Consider the following 25,274-nt stretch of genomic DNA (forward strand, 5'->3'; position numbering starts at 1 on the left):
TGGCTCGGTTATTGTTCAACATGTTCCTTTTGTTTTATTGCATTGTTGAAGTTGTCAAATTGTCAATAAAGTCCGTTTCTAACAAAAAAGAAAGAAAAAAAGTCGCGCAGGCGCAGTGCAACGTAGCTTCTTTCTCTCTCTCTATATATATATATAGGGTTACAATAACATTGACATTCAAGAACTAAACAGATAATAATAATAATAATAATAATAATAATAATAATAATAATAATAATAATAGTAAATGTGTAAACAGAAAATAGCCAAATATACACCAGAGGTCACTCAATAGACACACACACACACATTTATTATTATTATTATTATTATTATTATTATTATTATTACTATTATTATTATTATTATTAATAATATTATTATTATTATTATTATTATTATTATTATTATTATTATTATTATTATTATTATTATATGGTCGTACTATGCACTAAATATGAATTCAGTTAGTTAATTAATCTAACATTCCCAAAATGTAATACCTGTTGTGGGAACCTCTGTAGTCAACTTGTACCAGGATCATATTTGTATTTTTGTTGTCTTTATATTTGTGGCCTGTTATGTTTGAAGTTGTTACAATACCTTTTCTTCTCTTTTTTTTTGGCTAATTTGGTCTGAATTATCCCAGACAAAAGGGTTGAAATTGTTGAGCTATTTAACCTAAAGGAGAAGTCCTGTTTCTAATGACTATTTTTGGGCCACACTTGGACCAGATGTAATAAGTCTGGACCAGGTTGGACGGCCCAATATTAATCAGTTTCTACAACTACACTTGGGTTCAAATTGGACTACGTTGGGGCTAAATTTGTACCCATTTTGATAGCTCAGAAATCAAGGCGAAGACGGACCAACCAGATTTAGAATGTCTACAAGTCAGTACTCTGAGTGGATTTCTACTACAAAAATCATCACAATAAATGTGAGGATTATGATTAAAAGTTTTCTCATCTTTAAGGAATCCCTGAATCCAAAAAGTCTGGGAACCCTCTGCAACTATGACTTTCTTTCTTTCTTTCTTTCTTTCTTTCTTTCTTTCTTTCTTTCTTTCTTTCTTTCTTTCTTTCCTGTGTGAGTTCATGATGTACTGCCAGGTTTAATAATCCTCCTCCCACTGTCTCCACCCATCTCACCTTTACATGCTGGGACACAGATCGACAGAAAAGCCCAGTGTTAGTTACAGTCATGAACCTACAGATAACGTGACTCAGAGTCTTACAGCTTTTTCTCTACATTTCTTCTCTAACGGCGGTAGTATATAGACACACAACATTTGGAGGTGAACACACACTGTAGTGTTGGAGCAGCTGCTGACTGTGTTTTGTCTTCCTGTTGTTGGTGGTGAGTGGAGCTGAATAACTTGTTGGAGCAGGTTTTTCTTTCCTGTCAGGCTCTAATTGTTCTGTGTGAATGTTGGGCAGGGCTCGTTCTAAGAAATAATCATATGTTAAGAAGCCATGCAAAGAGAGTTGTTGTTAAAATGACTTTTGGAGAGAAATTACACACCTTTTTGATGACATTTGTCCTTTTTTTAAACTGAACTAAAGCTCCAGATGGCTAATCTTTACCTTCTCTGGTTAAGTTTATCCTGATGTTTGAAATCATCCACAGATCTTTCAACACAACCAACTAATGTGACATTATAGAGCAGGGGATCGGCGTGAGAACAGATATGAGGTAAGAGTGAGAAGGATTGCATGTCATGCAGTAATTTGAGAATAAAAGCTTGTGCTTAACCTGGTGCTTTACTATCTAACGATACAGTAAAATACATATCTGTTTAATTCTGGATTCATGCTAATAACATATTTGATTTTAACGCTGAATGAGCAACAGAGAGAGATTACTTTTTTTGGAAGGAAATGTAAATAACTAAAATAAATTTACATTTAGAAAACATTGCTGAATATACATTAATATATAAGGACGGTGGAAGAACCAATATTGATATTATTGGCCCACTGATATTGTATATCTGTGTTTGTAAAAATGTAGGGACATTTTCATTTTGAAAGACGTTCAAAATAATTAAAACATTCTTTAAATGTTTTAAATATATGTATTTCTCCCTTTATATACAAAGACTATATACATGGGAATACAGATGGCAAATAATGTTTATTAATATACACTGTCCCTGAAATATGTAAATAAATTTAAAATAAATAGATAAAGAGAGAGAGAGATTGGCCAATATTATTGGACCATCAATATTATCAGCCATAAATTAAACTATAATTATCAGGCATAAACAGTAATATCGGTCAACGTCGGTATCTGTTTTTCCACTCGTGTTGAATTTGAAAATATATATTTCGGTGTGAGTCAATACTGACACATTGGATATCAGCAAAAAACTACATTATTGTATATTTCTCTCACATCTCTTGAGTTTTAAGGATTATTTTTGTAATGATTTGACAAAACTTCAATACTCATACAGCTGTGGGATCAAATATTCTCCGAAAAGAACTGATATTATAATTTTACAATATTATTTTGCTGTCTTTTATCCTAAACAGGGTCCAAACAGCCTCGAGAGCTCAGATTTTTGAAGAGTTTAAAGTGCAATGCCAAGTCCGGGCTGCCAATGATGCCAGAGGCTTTAGAAAGGAGTTTGAGGTATGTTGTACGTCCTGTGAAAAGGAACATGTTCTTAAATTCAAAATCAGATCATTAAAGTCAGTAAATTTGAGCAGGAGCTGGATGAAGTGGGTCGAGACCTTCCTGTCAGAACGGGCGAGCTGGAGGCCAACAGGGAAAAGAACAGATACCCTTTCATTTTACCCTGTAAGTCACTTGTGTCAAACTCAAGGCTTGGGGGCCAAATCCGGTCATTTAGAGCATCCAATTCAGCCCACAGGAGAAATTAAAAATGACAGAGAAAACATGATATATTTTGTAAATTACCAAATTATCCAGTTGTCACATTCAATGGCAAATTGTGGAAAGAACTCTCAATTTTGCCACAAGTCTTGCAATATCCCACAAAAAATTCCACAAATTTACTCTAAATTACACAAACATTGGTAACAAAATCAAGAATTTCTAAAGTGAATTAAATCGATTTTGAAAACTAGGGCACACTGTTAAAATTGTTCTTTTTTTCTCCTAAATCTAAAACCTATGGCCCATTTGAGATCAAATTGTTCCGTATTTGGCCCCTGAACTAAAATGAGTTGGACACCCTTGATCTAAGTGCTCCACTCATCAAACATTTTAATGATTTGAGTGTTCTTACATTTGATTGCAGATGACCACTGTCGAGTCAGGTTGTCGGTTCAAAACTCCTTTCCAAACACTGACTACATCAATGCGAGCTTTGTACCTGTAAGCTGTGCTTTACTCCCTCAGCTCTGTTCATCGCCTTCATTTGCATCATTCATGCTTTCGACTGAATCATGCGTCATGATTTGAACTCTATGACTGTGTGGATTCAGGGCGGGGAATCGGAAAGAGACTTCATTTGCACACAAGGTCCTTTGGCCAGCACCACGGCTGACTTCTGGAGGATGGTGTGGGAGCAAAACGTCAGGATCATCGTCATGGTGACGGCTCTCAGAACCAAGGACATGGTATGAGAAGATTTCAGCGTGTGTGTGTGTGTGTAGGCTCACAGAGCAACACAAGCCGTGGACCAAAGTGATAAATGAAAACAGAGAAAGAGACAAAGACAGCGTCTCAACGCATTAAAGGAATAGACTCTCCCACGGAGTTAAAAGCCGATGAGTAAACATACAGTAGAAGTCTTTCAACACAGAAAAAGTTTTCCTTTGCAAACGAGTGAAGCAGAGATTACTGTCAAACACCATAAGATTAAAAAACAAGAGCGTTCATAGACCATAAACCTCGGCCATGCAACAAATCTCCTCTTTTCCAGATATATCTACAGTTATCGTGATCATGGTACCATAATTATTCCCACTTTAAAGGCTTGGAAGAAATTTCAATCACCATTAATGACCATACAGTAGGCCCAAATGTATGGACACCACCATTGTTTTACCAAAAAGTCAAGGTGAAATGTCCAGATTTGATCCGGATGAAGCTCGGTGGTGAAACTGAGGAACCAACCCAACATAACTGAGTCAAATCTCATAAAGAACTGTCAATTACGAACCAGGATGAATTGTTGAAATAGGAGTGAGAGATTGACCGGTGGATTGGTGCGGTGTTTACAGTGACGCTGTGAAGAGGGAGTTGAGCCGAAAGGCAAAGCTCTCAATTTACCGTTTGATCTTGGTTCCGACTCTCATCAATGGTCATGACCCAAAAAACATGATCTTGGGTAGAAGCAGCAGAAAAGAGTTTTCTCCGTAGGGTGGCTGGGCTTTCCCTTAGAGGTAGGGTGAGAAGCTCAGTTATCCAGGAGAAGCTCGGAGTAGAGCTGAAGCTCCTCTGCGTTGAGAAGAGCCAGAAAAGGTGGCTCGGTTGCCTGATTAGGATGCCCCTCGGACGCTTTGAGGTGTTCAGGGCACGTCTCTCTGAAAGGAGACCCCGAAGATGGATGGATGGATCCAGAATCAGTATTGATTTGGATCCCCTCCAAAATCTCCCATGACGTATGGTCTATTTTTGTCAAAATCTGGTAAGGACCTTAATCCTAGATCCTTCTAAAACATGGAGGATTGAGTTCCAAATGTGTGGATCACCTCCCTCTGATCTTTGGGATATTTTCTACCCCTCAGTGAGAAAACGACGCTAATAATCTGGATCTTCTCTTCTTGTGTGTGTAGATATTGTGTGACAAGTACTGGCCTCTGGAATCTGCCTCTGTTTTCCATGGACTCATTCAGGTGTCGACAGTGAGTCGTAAACCAGGCCCGGATTGTGTTATCACCACCATTAACATTAGACACGTAAGAACAAGATGCATCCATCACACTGTTGTGTTTCTTTAAATCACTGCTGAGAACTCCAGTGTACGTTAGCAGTGATGCTAAGTGTTTGTATCTCAGCGATCCTGCCCAGCCCACCGGACCATCACGCACTACTACTACCCATCCTGGCCCGACCGAGGGGTCCCAAAGTTTGCATCGCTGTGTGACTTCACTGAGTACGTGAGGCTGCACCTACAGGCCTCTACTCGCCTGGGGCCGGCTGTGGTTCACTGCAGGTGTGACTCTGGACTTTCTGTGTGTCAGCATCGTCTTTTCTAATCCGACGGTGCATTAAAGGTTCTGTTTGTGATCCAGTGCAGGCGTGGGTCGCACAGGGACGTTTGTGGCATTGCTGTGGCTCATGCAGCTGTGTGTGAGGGGGATTCGACCTGACGTCAAGGCTGCTGTGGAGGACCTGAGGCTGCATCGGATGAGGATGGTCCAGAATCTGGTGAGTCACCATACAAAAATACCATAAAAGTCTGTTATTAAATACTTTTCTGGAAAACATTATACTTACACTATACGTTTGTTTTATATTTCAGAGGTGTAAAGAGAACTAATATATCCTACTCAAGTAGAAGTACTGTTACTTGATTTAAATTGTACACAAGTACAAATAAGTCTCACATAAAATACTCAAGTACAAGTAAAAAGTAGCTCAATTAAATAGTACTCAAAGTAAAAGTTACAAGTTACTTTTTTATTTTTGGTAATAAATCTTGCCACGGTTCCCTTGCATACAGGAATCATTTAATGTATAAACATTTTAAAAAAGTCACCAAATCTTGCACAATTGGAACTTAATTTATTTTCCACAAAGGCATCTGTATAAAATAAATGGTTTGTAAAAATGTACAATTACTTTCAAAATAAAATAACACCAATAAATTAAATTTCAAAAAAATGTTCATGCTCTAATTCTAGCAAAATGTATGAACTCTAAAACATGCCAAATGTGCCGTGCTGGTAGCAACATAATAGGTAGAAGCCACAACCTGAACCAATGAAAGTGGCGTTGATCAGAAATGGCACAACTAAGAACATATGGATTATGTTCAATGTGCCATGAAATTAAAATAAAAATAATCACAAAAAATTATAATTTCCCCAGTAGAAATGTAGAAATGTAATGAATGACATTACTTCTTTTAAAACATACTTAAGTACAAGTAGAATCACTGATTTAGAAATGGAAGTACTTTCACCTCTGGTATATTTACACTATCTTTGCACTTGTATTTAATCCTGATTTTTCACATTTAATCGTTATTTAATATGTATTCAATATTGTGTTAATATAATCACTGTTTTGGTCTCGATGTTTACTTTATACTTTTTTGCTTCTTAGTCATGTATGTATTTGTTAGTTTCTTTTGAATTTTTTATAATTGTGCCTCTGATTCTGAAATGCATGCAGAAAATTTGGTACATTTGGGCCTAAATTCAAATCTGCAACTAAAAAATTTAGTTTGCAGAGTTGCAAGAGTTTGTTTTTGCATTTTTAGTGTTGAGCAATGCAGAATTTAATATTTAAACTCCCAATTAAAATCCTTCCTTTTTTCAAAAAGAATCAACTCAGATTCTGGATAACAGATTGGATGAAATCTTGAAAATGGGTTTTTCAAAAAAAAAAAAAAAAAAAAACGGATTACGGATTAGATTACATAATCAAATCTAGGTTTTGATTCAGATTAAACCTTTAGTTTGGGTTTTTCATGACTTTTTCATAGGATTTGGGTCACTTTGATAATTGATAGCAAAAAAAAAAGGATTACCATATCCAGATCAGTATTATCCAAATTAAACCTGCAGTTTAAGATTAGCTCATTTATTAAAAAATAAAGACTTGTCTAAAGACTTCAATTAGAAAAATTGATGCATATTTTTATTTTCCTACATTAAATCTGCCAAATCTATGCCCATTAACATTCTGCTGGTTCCTGACTAACACAACCCTCATTACCTTCCTGTGTTTGCACTCAGGAGCAGTACATATTTGTTCATCGCTGTCTGCTCCACTGGCTCAGTGGAGGAACTTCACTAGGGTGAGAAACACAAATGAGATCCCAGCGCCTGCTCACAGTTTTTCAAGCTCCAATAGCATATAATTAGTAAGTGTCAGTTGTGATGACATTTTAATTGGGTGTCTTTTCTTTTCCCAGAAGCCCACAGACACAGGGAGCCAGTATCAGTGCTCAGGATCGGCCTCAGAGCTCCTCAGGAAGAGGAGAACGAACAGACAGAAGGAGACATCGCCGCCATCGACACACGTCTTCATCAGAGCAACAACCACCACAAACTGTTCCACACCTACTGAGGAGGTTCCTGCCCTCCTTCTCTCAGCTCAACCTAAACCCTCACAATTTCTGAGATTCAGAACTTCACGTCCATGCATTGTCTGTCTCGTCTACAGCAGTGGTTCTCAACATTTTAAGCCCACGACCCCCAAAATAAAGATGCCAGATACTGGGGATCCCCACTGTACCTGAAGATGGTTGAACACAGACATGAACATTGAAGAACAGTCATGTGGCGACAGGGCCATCTATAAGGGGGAATAAAGGGGAGAGAATTTTTGGGGTCCATCCATAAAGTCATCAAAATGATGGTCCATTGTTCTATGAATCTGTGATAACCACATTTATTTATCTGAATAATATCCACTGTTATCCAGGATTCATTAATTATCATTAATTGAGCCATAGTATATTGTCGTCTAAAAGATCCTTGTTTTAATCAGAAATAAAATTGATTAAAAGTGACAAAAAATGGTGGAAAAGGTGGTGAAATGGGATTTTAAAAACTACAAAAGTAATATAAAAGTTGCAAATTAGAGTGGCCAAAAACTGATTGAAAAAGTGGTAAAAAAAAAAAAAAATATCTCAGCACATCAAGATCAGACTGACCTGAGACTTTCAACATGGCTGCTGCTTGATTCAAGGGTGTGCAATGTTGGATTTGTTTGGACTGCACAAAAGGCTTTTAAAGACGTGTGTGTTTAATTCAGAATTAAATTTGCATTAGGAATTAAGTGTTCACAGAGGATTTAACTTTTATTCAAAATTTAAAAGAAATTTAACCTCTCGCGTAAACCATCCATGATTAAGCTACTTAACCTCCCACTTTTCTATAGCATGACATACTTCCTACAGGCACTGCACTAGTATTTTTTTAATTTCCTAAAATAAAAATAAAAAATTGTATGATTGAGTAGAATTTACTTCAGATATTAAGTTTGACAAATATGAAAATAAACATTAAATGTGTTGCATCAGACCTAATTAAAATAAGCAATATTTAAAACTGAAAATTAGAAATACTTGAGTTACTTAATTTTAATAGTATTTAAATAAAAATGACGGTTCCTAATAATAAATAACTAAGCTTAGAACTATAGAAGGTTTGTTTACTTTTATTTAACAGAAAATATGCAAAACTGTTTAGACGTGACGGGTTTGGGCATTTCACTTATCCTATCATATTATTTAAATTAAGGAGTTGGTTTTTGTCTATTTTTCTTATTTTTTAGGTTTTTTTTATAGTAATTTTGTGTATTTGAAGTCATCTTTGTGTTCTTGTTTTAATTTAGTTTTTTGTCCTATATTTTTGTGTTTTTGGAGTCATTTTTGTGTGTTTTTGTTGTCATTTTGTACATTGTCTATCATTTTGTTGGTTTTTGGAGTCTTTTTTGCCTTTACTTTTGGGGGTCACCAGATAACTGTCTGATCTACATGAAATATTAATCATCCTTCTCTCTATGGATCATGACCTTTGGGTTAGAAAGGTAACATATCTTTAACATCATCAGATTTCAGTTTAACTGAGCACCATCTGGATAAATGTGAACATGACTTGGTCATGACTGTGCAGCTGACAAGTTTGCAGCAAATATGATTAACCGCCATGTGAATGTTTGCAATGTTACCAAAACCACAAAGGAATGCAGTGTGTGCTAAGAATTAAAGCAGCTTGAAAGGCAAAACAAAGTAACAATGTGTGCGTCGTAAAGAGGATATAAAGGAGAATCAGTCATATGGGTGAAACAGAGTTTTAGTTCATGTTAATGTCTTGGTATTTGCGTGGGAAGCCCTGCAGGTGTGAAACTGGGACAAACGCAGCAGCTTGTGAAGGAACTAAAAACATGTTAAAGACATTACCTGCTTTAACAGGTCCAACCTGCTCATCTACTTTCTGTATAACCATTGGCTGGAAGCTGTGTGTGTGTGTGTGTGTGTGTGTGTGTGTGTGTGTGTGTGTGTGTGTGTGTGTGTGTGTGTGTGTAACAATAGGTTGAGTTTCTCGCTGTACTTCACTGTGGCGACCAGTGATTTATTCTTAATGTTCAGCATAGGGATGGGCGATATAGACCAAAACTCTTATCTCGATATTTTTTCTCAAAATGGTGATAGACGATATAAATCTTGGTCATTTTAATTCAAATTAAGTCTGACCAGAAAAGCTATTCTGGGTTAAATTTGCTGATATATAACGCCACATTTTAACAAAAAGTTGCAGAAAGTGTGAGTGAGTTCTGTTGTGTGGCTTATTTGGGAGAAGGTCTGGGTTGGGACGCACTTAGAAATCCATCCATAAATGTGCTTTTTAATGCTGTTTTGAGAAGTAAGTAAAAGCAGCGATTCCTAAAACAAGTATTTTAAAACAAAAATGGAAAACTCGATATATCTTGAATCTCGATATATTGCCCAGCCCTAGTTCATCGTGACATTTTTACTCTGCATGTCAGTCAGTCAGAAGTGTCGGACTATTCCTAGGGTACATGTTGTGCAGAATAGACGCATATAAAAGCAGCATGAAAGGCAGACGTATGGTTTACTGACTGTACAAAAGATCATGTTTTGAAAAACAAAAAAACTAAACACAGACACTGCCATTTTTTTTCATCCTGATAACTGAAACCCATCGCAGTTCATTAAGGAGACATGAGCACAGTAACGTGATGTAACTTTAAGGGGTTAAGAACCACACTTTATCTGCATTGTATGATACATGAGGTCCCTCTTCAGGTGATTTTAGGAAAGGAACAGGAAGTACTACACGTTCACGTTCCACAACCGTGGTGAAGTCCAACATCCAGGTGAGATCCAGCACAGGTCGCACCATAAACAAACCATCTCCTGAATCAGTGATTATAAACTCAAGGAAAATACAAATAATAGTAAAAAAAAGGGTTTAAATCATTTAAAAATAAGTTTTCACTAATGTTTGGCTACGTAGAGAAGGTTTAATACCAGGGAGGTGAGACTTGGTGATCAAGGCAAATGAGGAGAGCAGCAACAGAGGGATGGAAGAGAAAAGAAACACACACATATATATATGTACATATATATGACAGATCAAAGCAAAAATAAAGAGATTAACATCTGTTCCTGACTATTTTTAAGATCATATGTTATGCTTCCATTCAGTCAGACAACTTTTTTCAGGAAATTTACTTTGAAATTTAATAGTGTCCTTTCATGTGTCCTCATGAGGATACATCAAAGCAATCAGTAGAGTCTCTGAGGAAGACTGACAGATGGCAGTCGAAACATGTCAGGACATCAAAGTACATATAAAAGTAATAGTCCTGAAAAACATTGTCTGAATAAATGAAACCTTAATATATCATTCCAAAAAAGAAGACAAAATCAACTTGCTGAAATTATTTTTAAGATGATCAGCGTTTAAAATAACATTTAAATTAGAGTCCGTTAATACATCCTTTGGCTAGAACAAAAACAGCAACTGCCTCAGGGAGACAAATCAGCATCTGTATTGGTTTATATGCGTATTTATGTACAAAATGTGTCTGAATAACATAAGCTGACACACACATGCCACCCTAATAGACCACTAGAGGGTGTGAGAGAGTACAAAAACTACTCGTAATGAGTGATCAAAGGCTGGATAAGAAGAGAGAGGCAGAGTTTAGTCCGTGTTTGATTCTCCTCCTCCCACTACTGGACGCTCTCAGACATGTTAATGGAGTCCTGGATTTCACGGATGACCAGGATGCGTGTGAGCATCTGCTCGAGCTGTTCCTTTGGAATAGGCTGGGTTGAGTACCAGATGGGGCTGTTTGGAGCCACGACAGGTTCCGGAGTCAGATAAAAGCTGTCACTGCGACCTTTAGCACTCTGTGGACTGATCAGAGAGAGATTCAGTTTTATAACCTACAAATATAACCAAACATTTACTAATTAATAGTGATCAACAACATTATTGGCAAGTTATCGGCCGTTGTTGGATTTAAAATGAAAGACCGTGTAAAGCAAATTCAGCGATTTTCTTCTACACACATTAAATAGGTCATAAATGTATTCCTTAAAACATGTAAAAAGCCATTCTTCAACCATTTATAATTTCATTGTGGAGCTAGGCTTCACAAACTGTGTTTCAAATTTCTGTGTTCAGGATTAAATGGGCGGGTCAGAAATCATGGCCGTGTTACGTAACGGAGCCATCATTAGCATAAACCCGACTCTGCTGATGAAGCACGCCAAACTTCCACGGCATCCAGCGGGCGCAATTCCGCCCCGAGCTGAAAACAAACCACATATTCGGACTCGGGAATAAAATGCGTCCGCTGGTGCCACATTTTCCATGAAATTAGCACTTTTTTTGCACCGCGATAGTGTGTTTCGCCTTTAGGGGGCGCAGTTCTGACTCTATCCGGGAGAGAGGCACATATTCAGACTCGGGCAGAGCAGACCTTTCCGCTGACGCCTTGTTCGGCCCGATCCGCGCACTTTTCGAAGCACTATCAACGCTGGAGCCACTATCACACCCTTCTCTACCATACACACAGTACACGGAAGTGGCGCCCTTCCCGCGCATGGGAGTGGCTCCAGCGCCTCTAACTGACACGCCCCCAGCAGTTCCAGAGCAGAGAGAAGTGCTTGTTTTTCCATGATTTTGAGACCTAATTTCATATACTAAGCCATTTTCTCATCAGTGGTCAATGACACGTTTCTGTGGTGTGACAAACTCATAACACAAATTTATTATTATTTATTATGAAAGTTCTGAAAACATTGTAAGTGAGAAATTGACCAAGTAGAATATCAACATGTGCTCATTTGACCCAAAAAACTTTTTTTTGGATACCCTCCATTATTCTACTGACAAAACTTCAAAACAAGAGCCCTATTTACAAAAGCGTTAAAAAACTAATGGAAGAGAAGAAGAGATGCTTTTGATTTTTAGCTTAAAGCCGGTTCACATATCGTATACATTCTGGTATTTCTCGCATACTCAGTCTTTTCATACTAATACTAATGTGAACGCGCTACATACTCATTTTGACATCAGACCTAGTACAAGTAGTACGTTAGTGTGACATAAGTAGACACTTCATCGCCTGTGGGGAGGGGGGAGGTGTGACTAAGTGCCGCCATCTTGTGTGTGTGGATCAGACTGCAGGAGCGCTCCTAAATAAAAGGAGGTTAGAGGAAATCAACAATCTCAGAGTAGAATTATTCACTGAATTTACCCATTTCCATGCAATCAGATTTTTTTCCCCACATATATACAGTAGCTATGACACAGAATGCGTGGATCTTGATCTCCTGTTTTTACCACTCAAATACAACATTTAAGTAGATAGTAACTGTTTAAATAGGATAAGATGCAAGTATCTCAATTTTTTTTGTTTGAAACAATTGTCATAAATAAATAGGATATGTTTCAGATAATGTATGTTGAAGTATTTTGCATAACGAATGATTACTGATGTTACATAATTTTTGGTTTTGTCTTGCAGTATATCTGAATTTGATGAAGAGTATGAGGAATAATTGTGTAAAATAATTCCAGTAAAAAAACCAGATAATCACTGAAATTAGGTTGGGGGGGGTATAAAAACATCAGTGTCTGTTGTCAGCCAGACGGGTCGTAAAATATCGGCACATTGGCCAAAAATCCAATATCGTGCATCGCTACGAAATGATAAATTAATGACGATTGAGATGGAACGGGGGAAAATAAATAAATAGACAGATTCAAGGCTTCAGACGATTGTCTTTTGCCTCAATGAACTGAACTTGTCATTTTAAAGAATTACAGCATCCACCAACCTAATTAGTATTGATTGGAACAAAGTAAGACGGTTAATTAGCACATTACAGTGATGTATTGATTAAGACTGCGTTGACAGTGACCACCGAGCCGTAACACTTCAGACCACACCAACATGACTTTATTTCCCCTAATTAATACACCAAATGCTTGATTTTGTCTCTGAAATATAGAATTATGGAGGCATAAAGAAATTAAGTATATTTTCGTGGTTTTGATGCCGTTTTTTCGCTTGATGTTTAATAAAACCATTACGTTTAACAATGCAGTAAATACAATAACATATTTTATTTCCTATATATTTCACCCTGAGTTGAAGGCCAAAGACATTCTAAGCTTTACACTTTGGAAAACAGAAAAATAAAGTGACTCAATATTGAAGCCATACACCGTCCATGTTTTGTCAGTTGCTTAGCAACAGTGTCTGGCACATTTCAGCACAAAGTGTGTTCTGCACGCCGCTCTGTGTCAATAAGATATCAGCTTTATTTGAAGGTAGCTGAATCTCTGAAGATGAACTGCAGTGAAGGGATTGTTTTTACCTTAGCAACAGTGAAACATGCAGTTCTGCTGTTTTTAATGTTTTAACATGCACTTAATATTTCAACCACAATTTGATGCATTCACTTACCATTTTGCACTCAATGAAGCAGTCCAAAGTAACTCTTGTGTGTTTAAACCAGGGGTGTCAAACTCATTTTAGTTCAGGGGCCAAATACGGAGCAGTTTATCTTAAGTGGGCCACAGAATTTAGGCAGGAAAATTAGTGATTTCATCATTATTGTGCTTTCGTTTGCACTTCCACGTATAATAAATTATAACCTATGTACGACACTGATAATATCAAAGCAATAAGTGACAGATATCAGTCCATGCGGGATCACCACTTTCAATATATTGTATTTTATGACCCCTTTTTATGTCATTTGAGGGAATTTTGTGGAATAATTTGAAGAAATTTGCAGGATTTTGGAAAAATTGGGAGATCTTTTATTAATTTGAGATTAAAAATTACTACCGTCGTGTCATGTAAGCATGGCAAAAATGTGAGCCCTGCTAATATTTTGCAGTTTCATTGATTTTGTGCATCAATTTGGAGATATCTACAACTTAATTAGTTGGTAATTTACACAATGATTCATGTTTTTTTCTGACTTTTTTGCTTGCTGCTGCAGGCTGAATTGGATGCTCTAAAGCACGTCTCAAACACAAGGCCCGGGGACCAAACTCGGCCCTTTGGAGCATACGATTTGGCCAACCGGAAAAAATAAAAATGACAGAAAACATGAATCATTGTGTAAATGAAACTTAACATTTTCCTGGTGCTTATATCGTATGATTGCAAAAATCCTTCAATTTTCCTCAAATTTTTTTACATAAAACTTGCCTTAATTAAATAGAAATTGGTCACAAAATCTAGAACATTTCAAGTGAAGTTCCTATTGGGACTGATATTTATCACTTATTGGTTGGATATGATGAGTTTCTTACATATTTTGTATTTTTATGTCTACAAATATGTGCAAACTAGGGCACAATAATGTTGAAATTACTCGTTTTCCCGCGCAAAATCTATGGCCCTCTTGAGATCAAACTGCTCCGTATTTGGCCCCTAAACTAAAATGGACACCCCTGATCTAAAGAGACGGATTTGGGCCCCTAGCCTTCAGTTTGACACGTGGTTTAAAGAGACTAAAGATGGCTACTGTGAAACTTCCCATGTGATTTGATTCATGTTTACCATTTGAAGAGGTAGAAATCATAAAGTTTGATGGGGCACCGCAGCGGGTTCTCTGGGTCCTCCAGCTGTTCTGAGTACATGTCATCTGTAACTGAAGACAGCATGGTACGCATTGAGTCAGTTCATCTATCCATAAAATGTGATTTCGGATGCATAAAGGTTATTAAATGATTTTCTCACCTTTCTGCCCAGCAAACCGATCCGTCGTCTTCAGGTATCTAATGCTGGTGCTCTTGTCTTTGGGATTGTTGGGACTCTTTCTCGTGTGTCTTAGCACCTTTGAAAAAGCCACTTTTAGATGCTGCGCCACTGTTTTCAGGTGGAAATACCTTAAAAATAGTTAATCGAGTCGGTCAGTCATTGTGTGTTCATTTTTAATCAATTCTGCTACGGTTGGAAATGAGCGGATAATTTCTGGCAAATTTCCACAGGAACTTAAGGTTGGGAATATTCCAAAATATAGCCATTGATTATTGATTATTAATTCCAGCAAGTTCATTTTGTCTTCTTTTTTTTAAATAATATGTTAATTTTTTTTATTCAGATGTTTTTCAGGAAGTTTACTTTTGAATGTACTTTGATCTACTGACATGTTTCGACTGCCATCTGTCAGTCTTCCTCAGAGGCGTGTACTGATTGCTTTGATGTATCCTTTTGAGGACACATGAAAGTACACTATTAAATTTCAAAGTAAATTTCCTGAAATAAGTTGTCTGAATAAATGAAACCTTAACATATTATGAATTGCTTATTTGATTTAAGCAGAAATTTAGAGTAACTTATACATTTTAGATGATACTAAAATGTATTATTTATATCAAACATCGCTGTTCAGGGCTAACTTCAATTTTGTAAACTCTGTTTTTTCCCGTTAATTATCATGGAAAGTTTCCAACTTTGAAAATTCCTGGAATTTTGCAACTTTAGTTGAAATGTTTATTTTTTTAATTTTGTTTTCAATTATTTCTAAAATTTATATTCGGATGTGACACAATTATTCAAAAATACTCCCAATTTCCAGTTGATTCCAATTGATAACTTGCATGAAAAGTTTATATTTTTGAATATTTCCAAAATTCCTCAGTTGAAGGTTCTGTGAACAGTTACTGGGGAATTTTCTGCCCCTTTGCAGCCCTAAGCACTGCACACCTCAATTAGACTCAATTATTTTTGTTGTGAATGATGGTTAATAATTAAAAAAATGTTCTTTCACATTTATTAGTTTGAACGACTGACAATTAGTTAAATTACTCACTTAGTGTTGAAGAACATTAAGGTTGTGAGAAGGGTTGAGGGTGAATGAGCTCCCAGCTGTTTACATTCCCACAGCATTTCCTCTGTCACATGACTGGGAATAACATAACCTGAAAATGGAGAAAAGGGAGCGTGTTAGTTAAATGATTAACTTTTTAACCTTGCACATGCTACAATATTCAGACTGAATCTTTAAACTTTTAAACCGATCCGTATTTATATACTTTTTGTCTTATATGTTTGAACCTTTTACTCTGTTAAGGTCTTTGTCTTTTCCCAATGCTTTTTAAATCCTCAACCGTTTAAAGCCTCCATAGACAGGTGTCAAAAATGAGTATTTGCTATCAGGACTTGGATTTGGCCCCTGGCCATGAGTTTGACACGTGACTTAATATTACTTTTAACAGCATCAATAAATTAATAAATCTGCAAGGACCATTTTTTTAAATGTGCCACTGTTTGCCAGGAAATCAGCTTTTAAAATGATGCGGTAAATGATGACATTTTAGTTTTTAAGGCAAGAATGGGGCAATTTTCCCATACTTTAACTCCAAAATGAAGACTGAAGCTTTACACTAGCACAGAATCCTCTAAGTCAGAGTGATCCCTGGCTCTGCTCCAACATCTGAGGTCTCTCACACTGAAAAAGTCATTTTGACTCGGGCTCTGTTCACGGGGCCTGCAGTGACTCAACCACCATCTGAAGTCTCAGTGATTAATGTGGCTAGGACAGCGACACCAACACGACTCAGGGAGGTGTGAGAATGTTTGCATCCCGTCTTTCAAACTCAAGGACAAGCATTTAGTATTCAGCCCATCCCTACCGGTACCTCCAGGGAAACATCTTTAGATATGTACATCTGTAACTGGAGCAGACAATCACATACATTGTAGTTTTACGTTCTCATATTTACATATTCTAAGTCCAAGGTTCCCAAAGTGCACATTTTCATAGGGGGTACGTGAATAAAAATTAAAAACAGTGCGACAACATTGGAGACAAGCAGTCAGGAGCCTCCATGCATTGACACATTATTAAACATGCAGAGCCCCCTCATGAGTTCTGTGCATCCTCTCAACCTCACCCTTCTCATTAAAGTTGCAGCGAGTTGTTTTTCACACTTTTAGACTGATTAATATGTTGTATTACTGCTATATATTCAATCAACAAATGTTTGGTACATTCATTTTACAAAGTTAAATAATTAAATAATGCAAAAAAAAGTAATAATTCTGAATAAGATGTTTATTGTGTGCTTACGGATTATTATTATTTTTTTATTATTATTATATATTATTCCTCAACATGATATGTAAAATTCAGGGACAAATTTCCCTATATGGCTACATTGCACATAATGTTACATAATTGTGTGCAGGAGTAGGGGGTACTGTACATGGCTTCAGGTTAAATCTCTGATTTTTTTTAGGGTTAATCGTTTATTTTTCTTAATTATTTTATTCCATTATAGAATATTATTCTGTTTAAGGTTTAAATGTATGTGACCCATTAGGTCAGTTGTCTTTTTCCTGACTGACTGGTTACTGTTTGAGTAATATCCCTTGATCAAGCCTTTTCTAACATTCCACATTACAAAATATATAATCAAATTATGCATTATTCCTGTTGATATCGTATCAGCATCATACAGGAAGTGTAAAATTTGTATTGGGACAGCCCTACTACAAGAAAGAAAAATAACGTGATGGAAATTAGGGCTTTAGAAAAGCTAGCACTAATATTCTCACCGATTGGATGAACTGACGGCCTCCATGACTCCAGAATCTGGTGTAGACTGTGAGCAAAGCGAGTGTAGTACTGATCTGAGAATACGTCGTCCACCCGGCCGTTATCAAACAGATACTGAGATGCATCGAGAGGAGGAGAAAGAAAGTTTATCAGCATTTTTTTTTTTTTTTTTTAACAAAACATGAACATTAACTGGCTTGAGCTTGAGGCGCGTCGTACCTTTTGTATACAAAGAAACACATAGTACAAAACGTCAGACTCAAAGGACTCTCCTTCCAGACCTCTGGCTTCAGTCGTCATCAAAGAGAGGCCCATGCAGAGCTCTGCAACAGCACACGAGACCAAATCCTCCTGGAAACGCATTACTTGTCGTCCTAAAAACACATGTACTTATCAGTGATTTGAAACAAATGAACCCACATATCACAAAACTAATAATAAATATCAAAAGAGGGCAATATGCTATACATATAACGCTAGATATTTGGATCATACCAATCCATTGTTCCTCAAGTCAAAGTTACTTAAATTTGCAGATTTTATAATTTTTCAAACAATTCAAGTTGTATTTAAGGCCAAGAATAAATCATTACTGGAAAACATTTGAAGGAAGGGGCTTACAAATAAAGAAGTAAGATTTATTGTAGGTCTGTGAGTGTGCAGACAACAAGGTAAAGGTTTTTTGTTTCAGTATGTGGAATAAGATTCAGTTTGCCAATTCAAAATAAAGTCAAGAGTGTACAAATGTCAAGCAATTTATTAGAAAATATCTGTATGTTGTATCACATGTTTTTTGTGTGTTTTATATTCAAAAGCATACAAAGAAAAGACAAAATGAATTTATTACAGCATCAATGGTTAGAAAACAGGATGCAGAAAATTTGATTATCTGTTTACTGTAATGTAGGAATAGCGGTGGGACTAATAAGTTTATACTTCCACCCATCTCCTTTCGAACATAAAATGTATGTGTGTGAAGTAATAGGGCTGGGCGATATGGACCAAAACTCAACCCTTGATATGCGTCTGTGGAGTGACAAACTCATAACACATTTATTTCTGCTTTACAAGGACGTTAAGGATGAATACTTACGGCCAATCGGAGCAAGTTTGTTTTTATCTGATTTTTCCAGCTCTGCATTTTTCCTCTGAGCCCAGACCTGCCACACATCGAGGCCCTCCTCAGGCTTCAGAGTAGCAGGCAGCAGCAGCTCCTGCACCTGGACCTGCTGCTGGCCTTGACCGTCCACCTCTGCAACCACAGTTTGACCCTGTGGTAAACAACAAGAAACAGATAAACACCTCCGCCACCAAACTGGCGCTACTGAGTCACGGGAGAAAAGTCGTGTTCTCACCTGCAGCACCTCCTGGCCTGTGAGGCCCTGAGCATGCAGCACCTGCTGTTGAGGGTCCCAGATAAGGGACTGGGTTGCGTTGGAATAGCCTTGCACTGCTACAGGGATGTGGATATTTCCGTTCATCAGCTGGGCCGGGAACAGTGTGTTCGCAGCCAGAGTGTGCACCACTTCCTCCTGCGCTCCCATTCCTCCAGAGCTGGTTATACTGGAAACAGCCTGCACAGTCTGACTCTGACAGGCTGGGATTTTTAGTTTATCACTCTCTACAGTGATCTGTGCCTGCATGGTCGTAGTGTTTGCTCCAGTAACCTGCACTGTTCCATAAGCCTCCTGTGGGATGGCGATGTGAGTGACCTGCTCGCGGCCTCCAGATCCAGCCGGTGCAGAGTACACTGGGATAGTCCAGGTCTCCCCTGTGGGACTGGTGATGGTGCCTGTGGTGCTGTAAAGGTGGGAGCTGTCCACAGTTAGCAGATCTGGCCTCAGAGACACATAGCTCTGCTGCTGGCCCTGTCCCTGTGGGATGGCCAGGACTGTGGCTACCTGCTGACCAGGCAGGGCGTAGGAAACAGTGATGGGCAGATCCACCTTTCGCTTCTTGGCAGGTTGAAGAACACCTGCTCCTTGGCTCGTGGCCACTGTGGCTCCCATTGCTCTCCGCTCTGCACCATCCTGCTGCTGGGTGGGAGAGAGGGCCCCCACTGTCTGGATCTGGATCTGTTGCCCTCCAGCAACAGCTGCCACCAGCTGGGCCTGCAGCTGGAACACATGAATAAGATTATGAATGGTCACTGAATTAGTTTAATTATGTGGTGCTTTACCTGTTGGTGCTGCTCCTCCGTTAGGTCTCCTGGCTGGATGAGTTGAGCAGTTGTTACACCTTGTAGTTGTTGTTGTGAGCCTGAGGGAACTTGAAGGACCTGACCTAGCATCTGGCCTTGATGTTGACCCTGGATCTGCACCTAAAAACACACGAGCCAACATGGAAACTAACTTGTTAATCTTAAACATTTAATAGTTAGATAGATAATACTTTATATTATCCCACAGTGAGGAAATGTACATGTTATAGCAGCCAAAGACACAAAGAGCAAGCAAACAAGAAAACTAAATACAAAAATGCAGAAAAGAAAATTAAGGTAAATAAATAAATAAATAAATAACAGATATTGGCCTAGACAACAATACAAAAAATATATAAATAAGCAGTAAGATTTTTGTTGTTTTTACAATGAGTAATGGGTAATATTGCACATAGTAAGGCAGTGGAGGAACATTATATATATTTACAGATGAGAAAACAACACTTCAGGCTATGCTCGTGTTGTAAACATATTATTCTTTGTGCTTATACAGTGTACAGACGACTTCTGAAATAAAAAAATAAAATAAAAAATAAATCATATTATAGTGAGATTAGCTTTTTTATAGATGGATCTTTATCATTGTCCAAGTTGTTTGTTTTCTACTCTTGTACCGTAGCCTACACACTCTTGAATAACTTTTCTGAAGTTCTTATTTAGGGCTAGGGAATAAGAAGTACAAGATTTTACTCTGTAATACTTTGGTAATCCCAGGGGGAAATTCAGGTTTTTTTTGTTTTGTTTTTTACACTATTATTTAGGGACATGCTTCTCACACATGGGCCTGAATCACACACGTGCACAAACAGGACCTGTGAACATGCAATAATGGAGAGATGTCAGAATGGGTCTGCTTTTACTATGAATGGAGCGCACCACAGCGGTGCTGGGGTTTGGTGCCTTGCTCAAGGGTACCTCGGCAGTGACAACTTCCGTATTTTTGGTCCGCACTGGGACTTGGACCCTCCGGTTCCCAACCCATGCCCCAAATCATTAACTGCCATTTATTGGGGACATTTCCACTTTATATCAAAGGAGAGTTGGCTATTTTCTTAAAATATAAACACAAAACACTGTTTTATTGTAATATCTTCATATTCAATATATTGAAAATGATTCATGTAGAATTTTTCTTAATTTTTTAAAAGTGTGTTGCTCAAAAACTAAATAACAGTTAAGAAAATGTATAGAGGAGTGAAAAAAATAAATAAAACGCTGAGATACTGAATACAGACCTGTACTATTTGTTGTTCTGTGCCCTGCTGCACAGACTGCTGCTGAGACACTGACTCCTGTAGCTGCTGCTGCTGCTGAGGTTGGACGTGCACTTGAACCTGCATTAGAAGGCAGTGCCTGTTAGACCAAGGACAGAGCTCCTCAGTCAACAACAACAAAACAATAACAACGTTATTGGGTTTGATGACCTACCGGACACGCTAGCTCCAACAACGACCCTGCCACCTCGGTGCTGTCTGTGTAAATACAGTTAGCATCCTGCTGGTAGATCATAGTGGTGGTGGTGGTTGCGGTGTCGCCCCCTTGTTGGGTGAACTCCTGCAGTGCGTCCGGACCCTTGTTGGCCAAAGACTCCAGGAACTCCTTCATGCGGTGTTGAGGGATGCTTCGAGCTTTCTGCCTCACCAGCTCCTCATAGGAGCCAGAACCCTCCAGTGAGTTATTCATGGTCTCACAATGTTCCCGTCTGTGAAAGCAAACCAGAAATAAAATAAACAAAACACACACTTAATTTAACACTTACACCACCCAACATGTTTTCACCACTAACAACATGAACAAAAAACAAAACCAAAGATGAATTAAAAACACTAAAATCAATTAAAAACAATAACTTCACATTTGAAAAGGGACTAGTTGTTAATTTAATCCTCCCATTTTTCCACTTAATAATTATACAGTCTACTTCCTAAAATAAACATCAAGACAACATGTACATTAATATTTCTCTAATCACTTATAGTCTACTTCTCAGGCACTTGTTTCTTTTAATTTCATCATGTTGTTTAACTTTAATATACTGCCAAAAAGCTGCTTTTGTTTTAATTTGACAGAATATTCACAACATAGTATAATTTTTCTGTAACTTTGTTTAATATTTTCAGAGTGCACCCATGGCAGTTTTTTCCATTTTGTTAGGCATGGCATAGTTGAAAATAAAAGAACACAACTCAAATTTGTCATGTATTGTCATATTTTGATTATAATTAGTTTTTATTGGGCATAATAAGTCTGGTAAAAATCACCCAGGGATAGTAATATTGTTACTAATTTTAACGATAGTGTTCTATGGTTAATCAGGTTTAATGTGGGTCACTGACACCAATTATCGGGCGTTTATGTACTATGCATGTTATTTCGTTAAAAAAAAAAACAATTAAATAAAATCGATTTGGACATTTTTTGGAATGATACGTCATTTGTGCAATGAAATATTGCAAATTGCGATATATCACCTGATAATTTTTTTTTTTTTTACATCAGTACCTTAGTCACAATTAAATCCTCTTCATTTAAATGTAACTCAGAGCCAGAATAAAGTGGCCTGCACAACTTAAATGGTAAGTACTTACTAACTTTAGAACTCTGACTTTAAAAATGTGACTTTACAACTTTAACTTTAGAATAATAAAAGTACACAAAACAATAGTAAGGGTGCTATACCTCCTCACTAATAAACTATGTATCCCATAAGTGATATATCATCATGTTAAAGTTACTTATCCAAATCACTGAGTTACTATTTAATGTCACAACTCCCGTGCTACATACTCAGAAAAATCAGGGCTGGTCAAAAAAGACTGTCTTTGTTTTATATTTTATTAAAAGGAAAAGTATTTATGTTAAGTGAAGAGTAAAAAAATACTGTTTTTATTGTATTTTATAATAAAAACATGGTAATAATAGTTTGTCTGGAAATACTTTGTTGGCATTACTGTTAAAAATGCACTTCCATTAAAGTGAATATTTGAATATAACTAATAATTTAATTAAATATGCACTTAAATTGTAGCATCGAACGAATTTTAGAACTTTGACTTTAACTTTAGAATAATAAAGTACACAAAACAAAACTGAGGATGCTATGTATCCTCACTAATAAACCATAAAATATCAAATTATTTATCTAAATTAATCACTTATTTTATCAAATATTGGCATAGGTGTACCTTATGCACAAGTGTTAAAAAAAATAGGAGTTGATCATCGTTTAGCTTTGTTTATAAATGTATTTTGAGATGCTAGACAGAACAATATTTCCTCTTATTTACTTTGTGAAGGATTTCATGTGTTCATATTATGTTTAACAGCCGTGGAAAATGATTGTCCAAGCTGAAAAGTATTGTTTATTCTATTCCTATTACTGTTTACAGTCACACCTCCTGTCCTGTGTTTAGTTAAAGCGATGCGGACCGGGTGGTAATAGTAAAGGGTTAAACCTGACAGAGACTAAACGAGCTTGGACAAAGCGCGGTCACTTTCTGACTATGAATTCACAGCAGCCACGACTGTCCATGCACACCATAAACACACATTTTAGCTCCACAAAAGCCACTGCAACAGAAAGCAAAGCACCATCAATCACCAGCAACTGCAACAACATCCGATTGCACAACAGATTTAGGGTTAGCAGCGGCTAACTAGCCGCATGTTTTAACTCGTTTATTGCAGCAGCAGTAGTAAAGTGCTGATAACGAGACAAAGTATATGTCTAACAGAGTTTGCTCATCTTGTGAATGTAAACAGAAGTGTTCGGGTGTAATGCGTGTGTTTGCCTTCCGTCACTGAGTGTTTTTTTTTCTGCTCCCACCGAAGCTAACGTTAGCAACCGCGTTTAGCTTACTCTCTTCCAGGCTTTGAGCCGCGTAATGGTGCTTCTCTGCCCTCGAAACTGTGCTGCTCTCCACACAGTCCGGATAAACAGAAGATGCTCTTAGTTCACTTGTTGTTTTTTAGTTACACAGGATGCTTTAGCCTCCGTTTTTCTTTAACCGCATCACTCATATTTCGCTGGGCGCCATTTTACAACAGCTCCAGCCGACCAATGAGGAGGCGAGCTGTAGGACCAGGGTGTTATCGCGAGATTTGCCCCTCGTGTTACCGCGTGAGCACAGCGTTATTTGGCGTTGATTTAAAGCAGACTCGCAGAGGCTGAGCTGCAGCACAAAACTCACAGATATCAGTCCACCTTAAAACGCTGCTGCAGCAGAGCAAAGATCCTAGTGGTTCATTCACTGGAGGCTCAATCTTTTAAAGAGGCTCCAAGGGGTTTAGCTCCACAGCAGGGAAGTGTGGACAGCATCCTGCATCCTCGTGGTACATTATCATTATACACAATCACAACCAATCCTCCGTGTGTTGTTCACATGGATTATATTTTTAGGGACTCATGAAATCATTAGTAAAATTCAAACCTTGAATTTGTTGAAGCTGAGTTTGTCATAATCCACTTCCTACTCCTACTTTTAGCATAGATCAGGGTGTTCTCAACATGTGGGTTGTGGACTTATTTTTTATTTTTTTACTCCAGTTTTTTTTTTTTTTTTTTTTTTTCATTTATATACATGAACACCACAGATATAAGTAACTTAGTTACTCAGTAACACTTTAATATGACCACTTTTTCAGTAATTAATAATCTAACATGTTACTATTTCCATACCAGTTATCAATGAGATTAAAGTTACTTATCCAAATCCCTGTGAGTTACTATTTATGTAATTTTCCTCATGTATGTTACATACTCAGACAAACTAACAGGTCTTTAATTCATATTTTATTAAAAGAAAAAGTATTCATGTTAAGTGAAGTCAAGAGAGACTGTTTTTTATTTATCTTTTTATTTAAAAAAAAAAATAAATTTTTTTTTTTTTTTAGGTAATAGTTTTTCTGGAGATACATTCTTGACGTTACTGTTAAAAAATGCACTTATAACAAAAAGACAGTTGTCAACATCCACCGCTAGATTAATTCTCATTTTAACGCACATATATATCTATATCTAAGAACTTAGATGTATACATATAATATTATCACAGCAGAATGTAAAATTATTATTGTAAACGGTTTCTAAGAAAAGTTGTACAGAGTAAAAAAAAGGAACAAATGCAATAACTCCAGAAAAAATAATTGCACGTTTCTCAATTTTGAACTCCATCAAGGTATTGATACCCTGAAGCCACACACTGAATTTGGTTTTCTTACCTTAAACAGTTTCTGAGAAAAGCTGTCCCCTTTAACTCGGACGGAGCTCAAACCTATATCCCCCTTCCACACTTTGTGGAGGGGATAATTATGTTGAGGGGGTGGGGTGTT

General features: G+C 37.2%; 2 protein-coding genes across 6 annotated transcripts; one reads left to right on the top strand and one right to left on the bottom strand.

Moving 5' to 3' along the window:
- Nucleotides 1-1,152: 1,152 nt before the first annotated feature.
- Nucleotides 1,153-7,405, top strand: LOC114467465 (receptor-type tyrosine-protein phosphatase V-like). Of its 3 annotated transcripts, none has more exons than XM_028453778.1 (11): nucleotides 1,153-1,359; nucleotides 1,630-1,695; nucleotides 2,541-2,640; nucleotides 2,718-2,808; nucleotides 3,272-3,348; nucleotides 3,459-3,593; nucleotides 4,755-4,877; nucleotides 4,977-5,134; nucleotides 5,214-5,349; nucleotides 6,885-6,946; nucleotides 7,064-7,405. In XM_028453778.1, the coding sequence occupies exons 2-11, from the start codon at nucleotides 1,691-1,693 to the stop codon at nucleotides 7,269-7,271; spliced, it is 1,095 nt and encodes a 364-aa protein (XP_028309579.1). In that variant the 5' UTR covers nucleotides 1,153-1,359; nucleotides 1,630-1,690; the 3' UTR covers nucleotides 7,272-7,405. The 3 variants fall into 3 exon arrangements, with proteins under 3 accessions (XP_028309579.1, XP_028309581.1, XP_028309580.1); XM_028453780.1 differs by having other exon boundaries at nucleotides 1,158-1,297; XM_028453779.1 differs by lacking the exon at nucleotides 1,153-1,359 and having other exon boundaries at nucleotides 1,366-1,695.
- A 2,446-nt stretch (nucleotides 7,406-9,851) lies between these two features.
- On the bottom strand, nucleotides 9,852-24,000 carry LOC114467426 (glutamine-rich protein 1-like). 3 transcript variants are annotated; one of them, XM_028453725.1, is made up of 12 exons: nucleotides 23,803-24,000; nucleotides 21,372-21,645; nucleotides 21,179-21,277; nucleotides 19,902-20,042; nucleotides 19,078-19,839; nucleotides 18,816-18,993; nucleotides 17,942-18,096; nucleotides 17,722-17,836; nucleotides 15,974-16,082; nucleotides 14,899-15,047; nucleotides 14,719-14,809; nucleotides 9,852-11,045 (listed from the first exon to the last, which is right to left on the bottom strand). In XM_028453725.1, exons 2-12 carry the CDS (start codon nucleotides 21,624-21,626, stop codon nucleotides 10,859-10,861), a joined length of 2,241 nt encoding a protein of 746 aa, XP_028309526.1. In that variant the 5' UTR covers nucleotides 21,627-21,645; nucleotides 23,803-24,000; the 3' UTR covers nucleotides 9,852-10,858. The 3 variants fall into 3 exon arrangements, with proteins under 3 accessions (XP_028309526.1, XP_028309525.1, XP_028309527.1); XM_028453724.1 differs by having other exon boundaries at nucleotides 18,816-19,839; XM_028453726.1 differs by lacking the exon at nucleotides 23,803-24,000 and having other exon boundaries at nucleotides 21,179-21,296; nucleotides 21,372-21,507.
- Between the last annotated feature and the right edge of the window lie 1,274 nt (nucleotides 24,001-25,274).

Source organism: Gouania willdenowi, chromosome 7 (genome assembly GCF_900634775.1).
Source record: "Gouania willdenowi chromosome 7, fGouWil2.1, whole genome shotgun sequence".
Lineage (NCBI taxonomy): Eukaryota > Metazoa > Chordata > Actinopteri > Blenniiformes > Gobiesocidae > Gouania > Gouania willdenowi.

What these genes read in the sequence shown, in the direction of transcription:
- LOC114467465 (XM_028453778.1), top strand. An exon ending in CCGGCTGTGGTTCACTGCAG is followed by an intron (nt 5,135 to 5,213) that starts GTGTGACTCTGG and finishes TTTGTGATCCAG; the next exon opens with TGCAGGCGTGGGTCGCACAG. An exon ending in TGAGGATGGTCCAGAATCTG is followed by an intron (nt 5,350 to 6,884) that starts GTGAGTCACCAT and finishes GTTTGCACTCAG; the next exon opens with GAGCAGTACATATTTGTTCA.
- LOC114467426 (XM_028453724.1), bottom strand. Translation starts at nt 21,626, where the DNA reads ATGAATAACTCACTGGAGGGTTCTGGCTCCTATGAGGAGCTGGTGAGG. An exon ending in CAAACTTGCTCCGATTGGCC is followed by an intron (nt 18,097 to 18,815) that starts GTAAGTATTCAT and finishes ATGTGTTTTTAG; the next exon opens with GACGACAAGTAATGCGTTTC. An exon ending in GCCGTCAGTTCATCCAATCG is followed by an intron (nt 16,083 to 17,721) that starts GTGAGAATATTA and finishes CTCCATTTTCAG; the next exon opens with GTTATGTTATTCCCAGTCAT.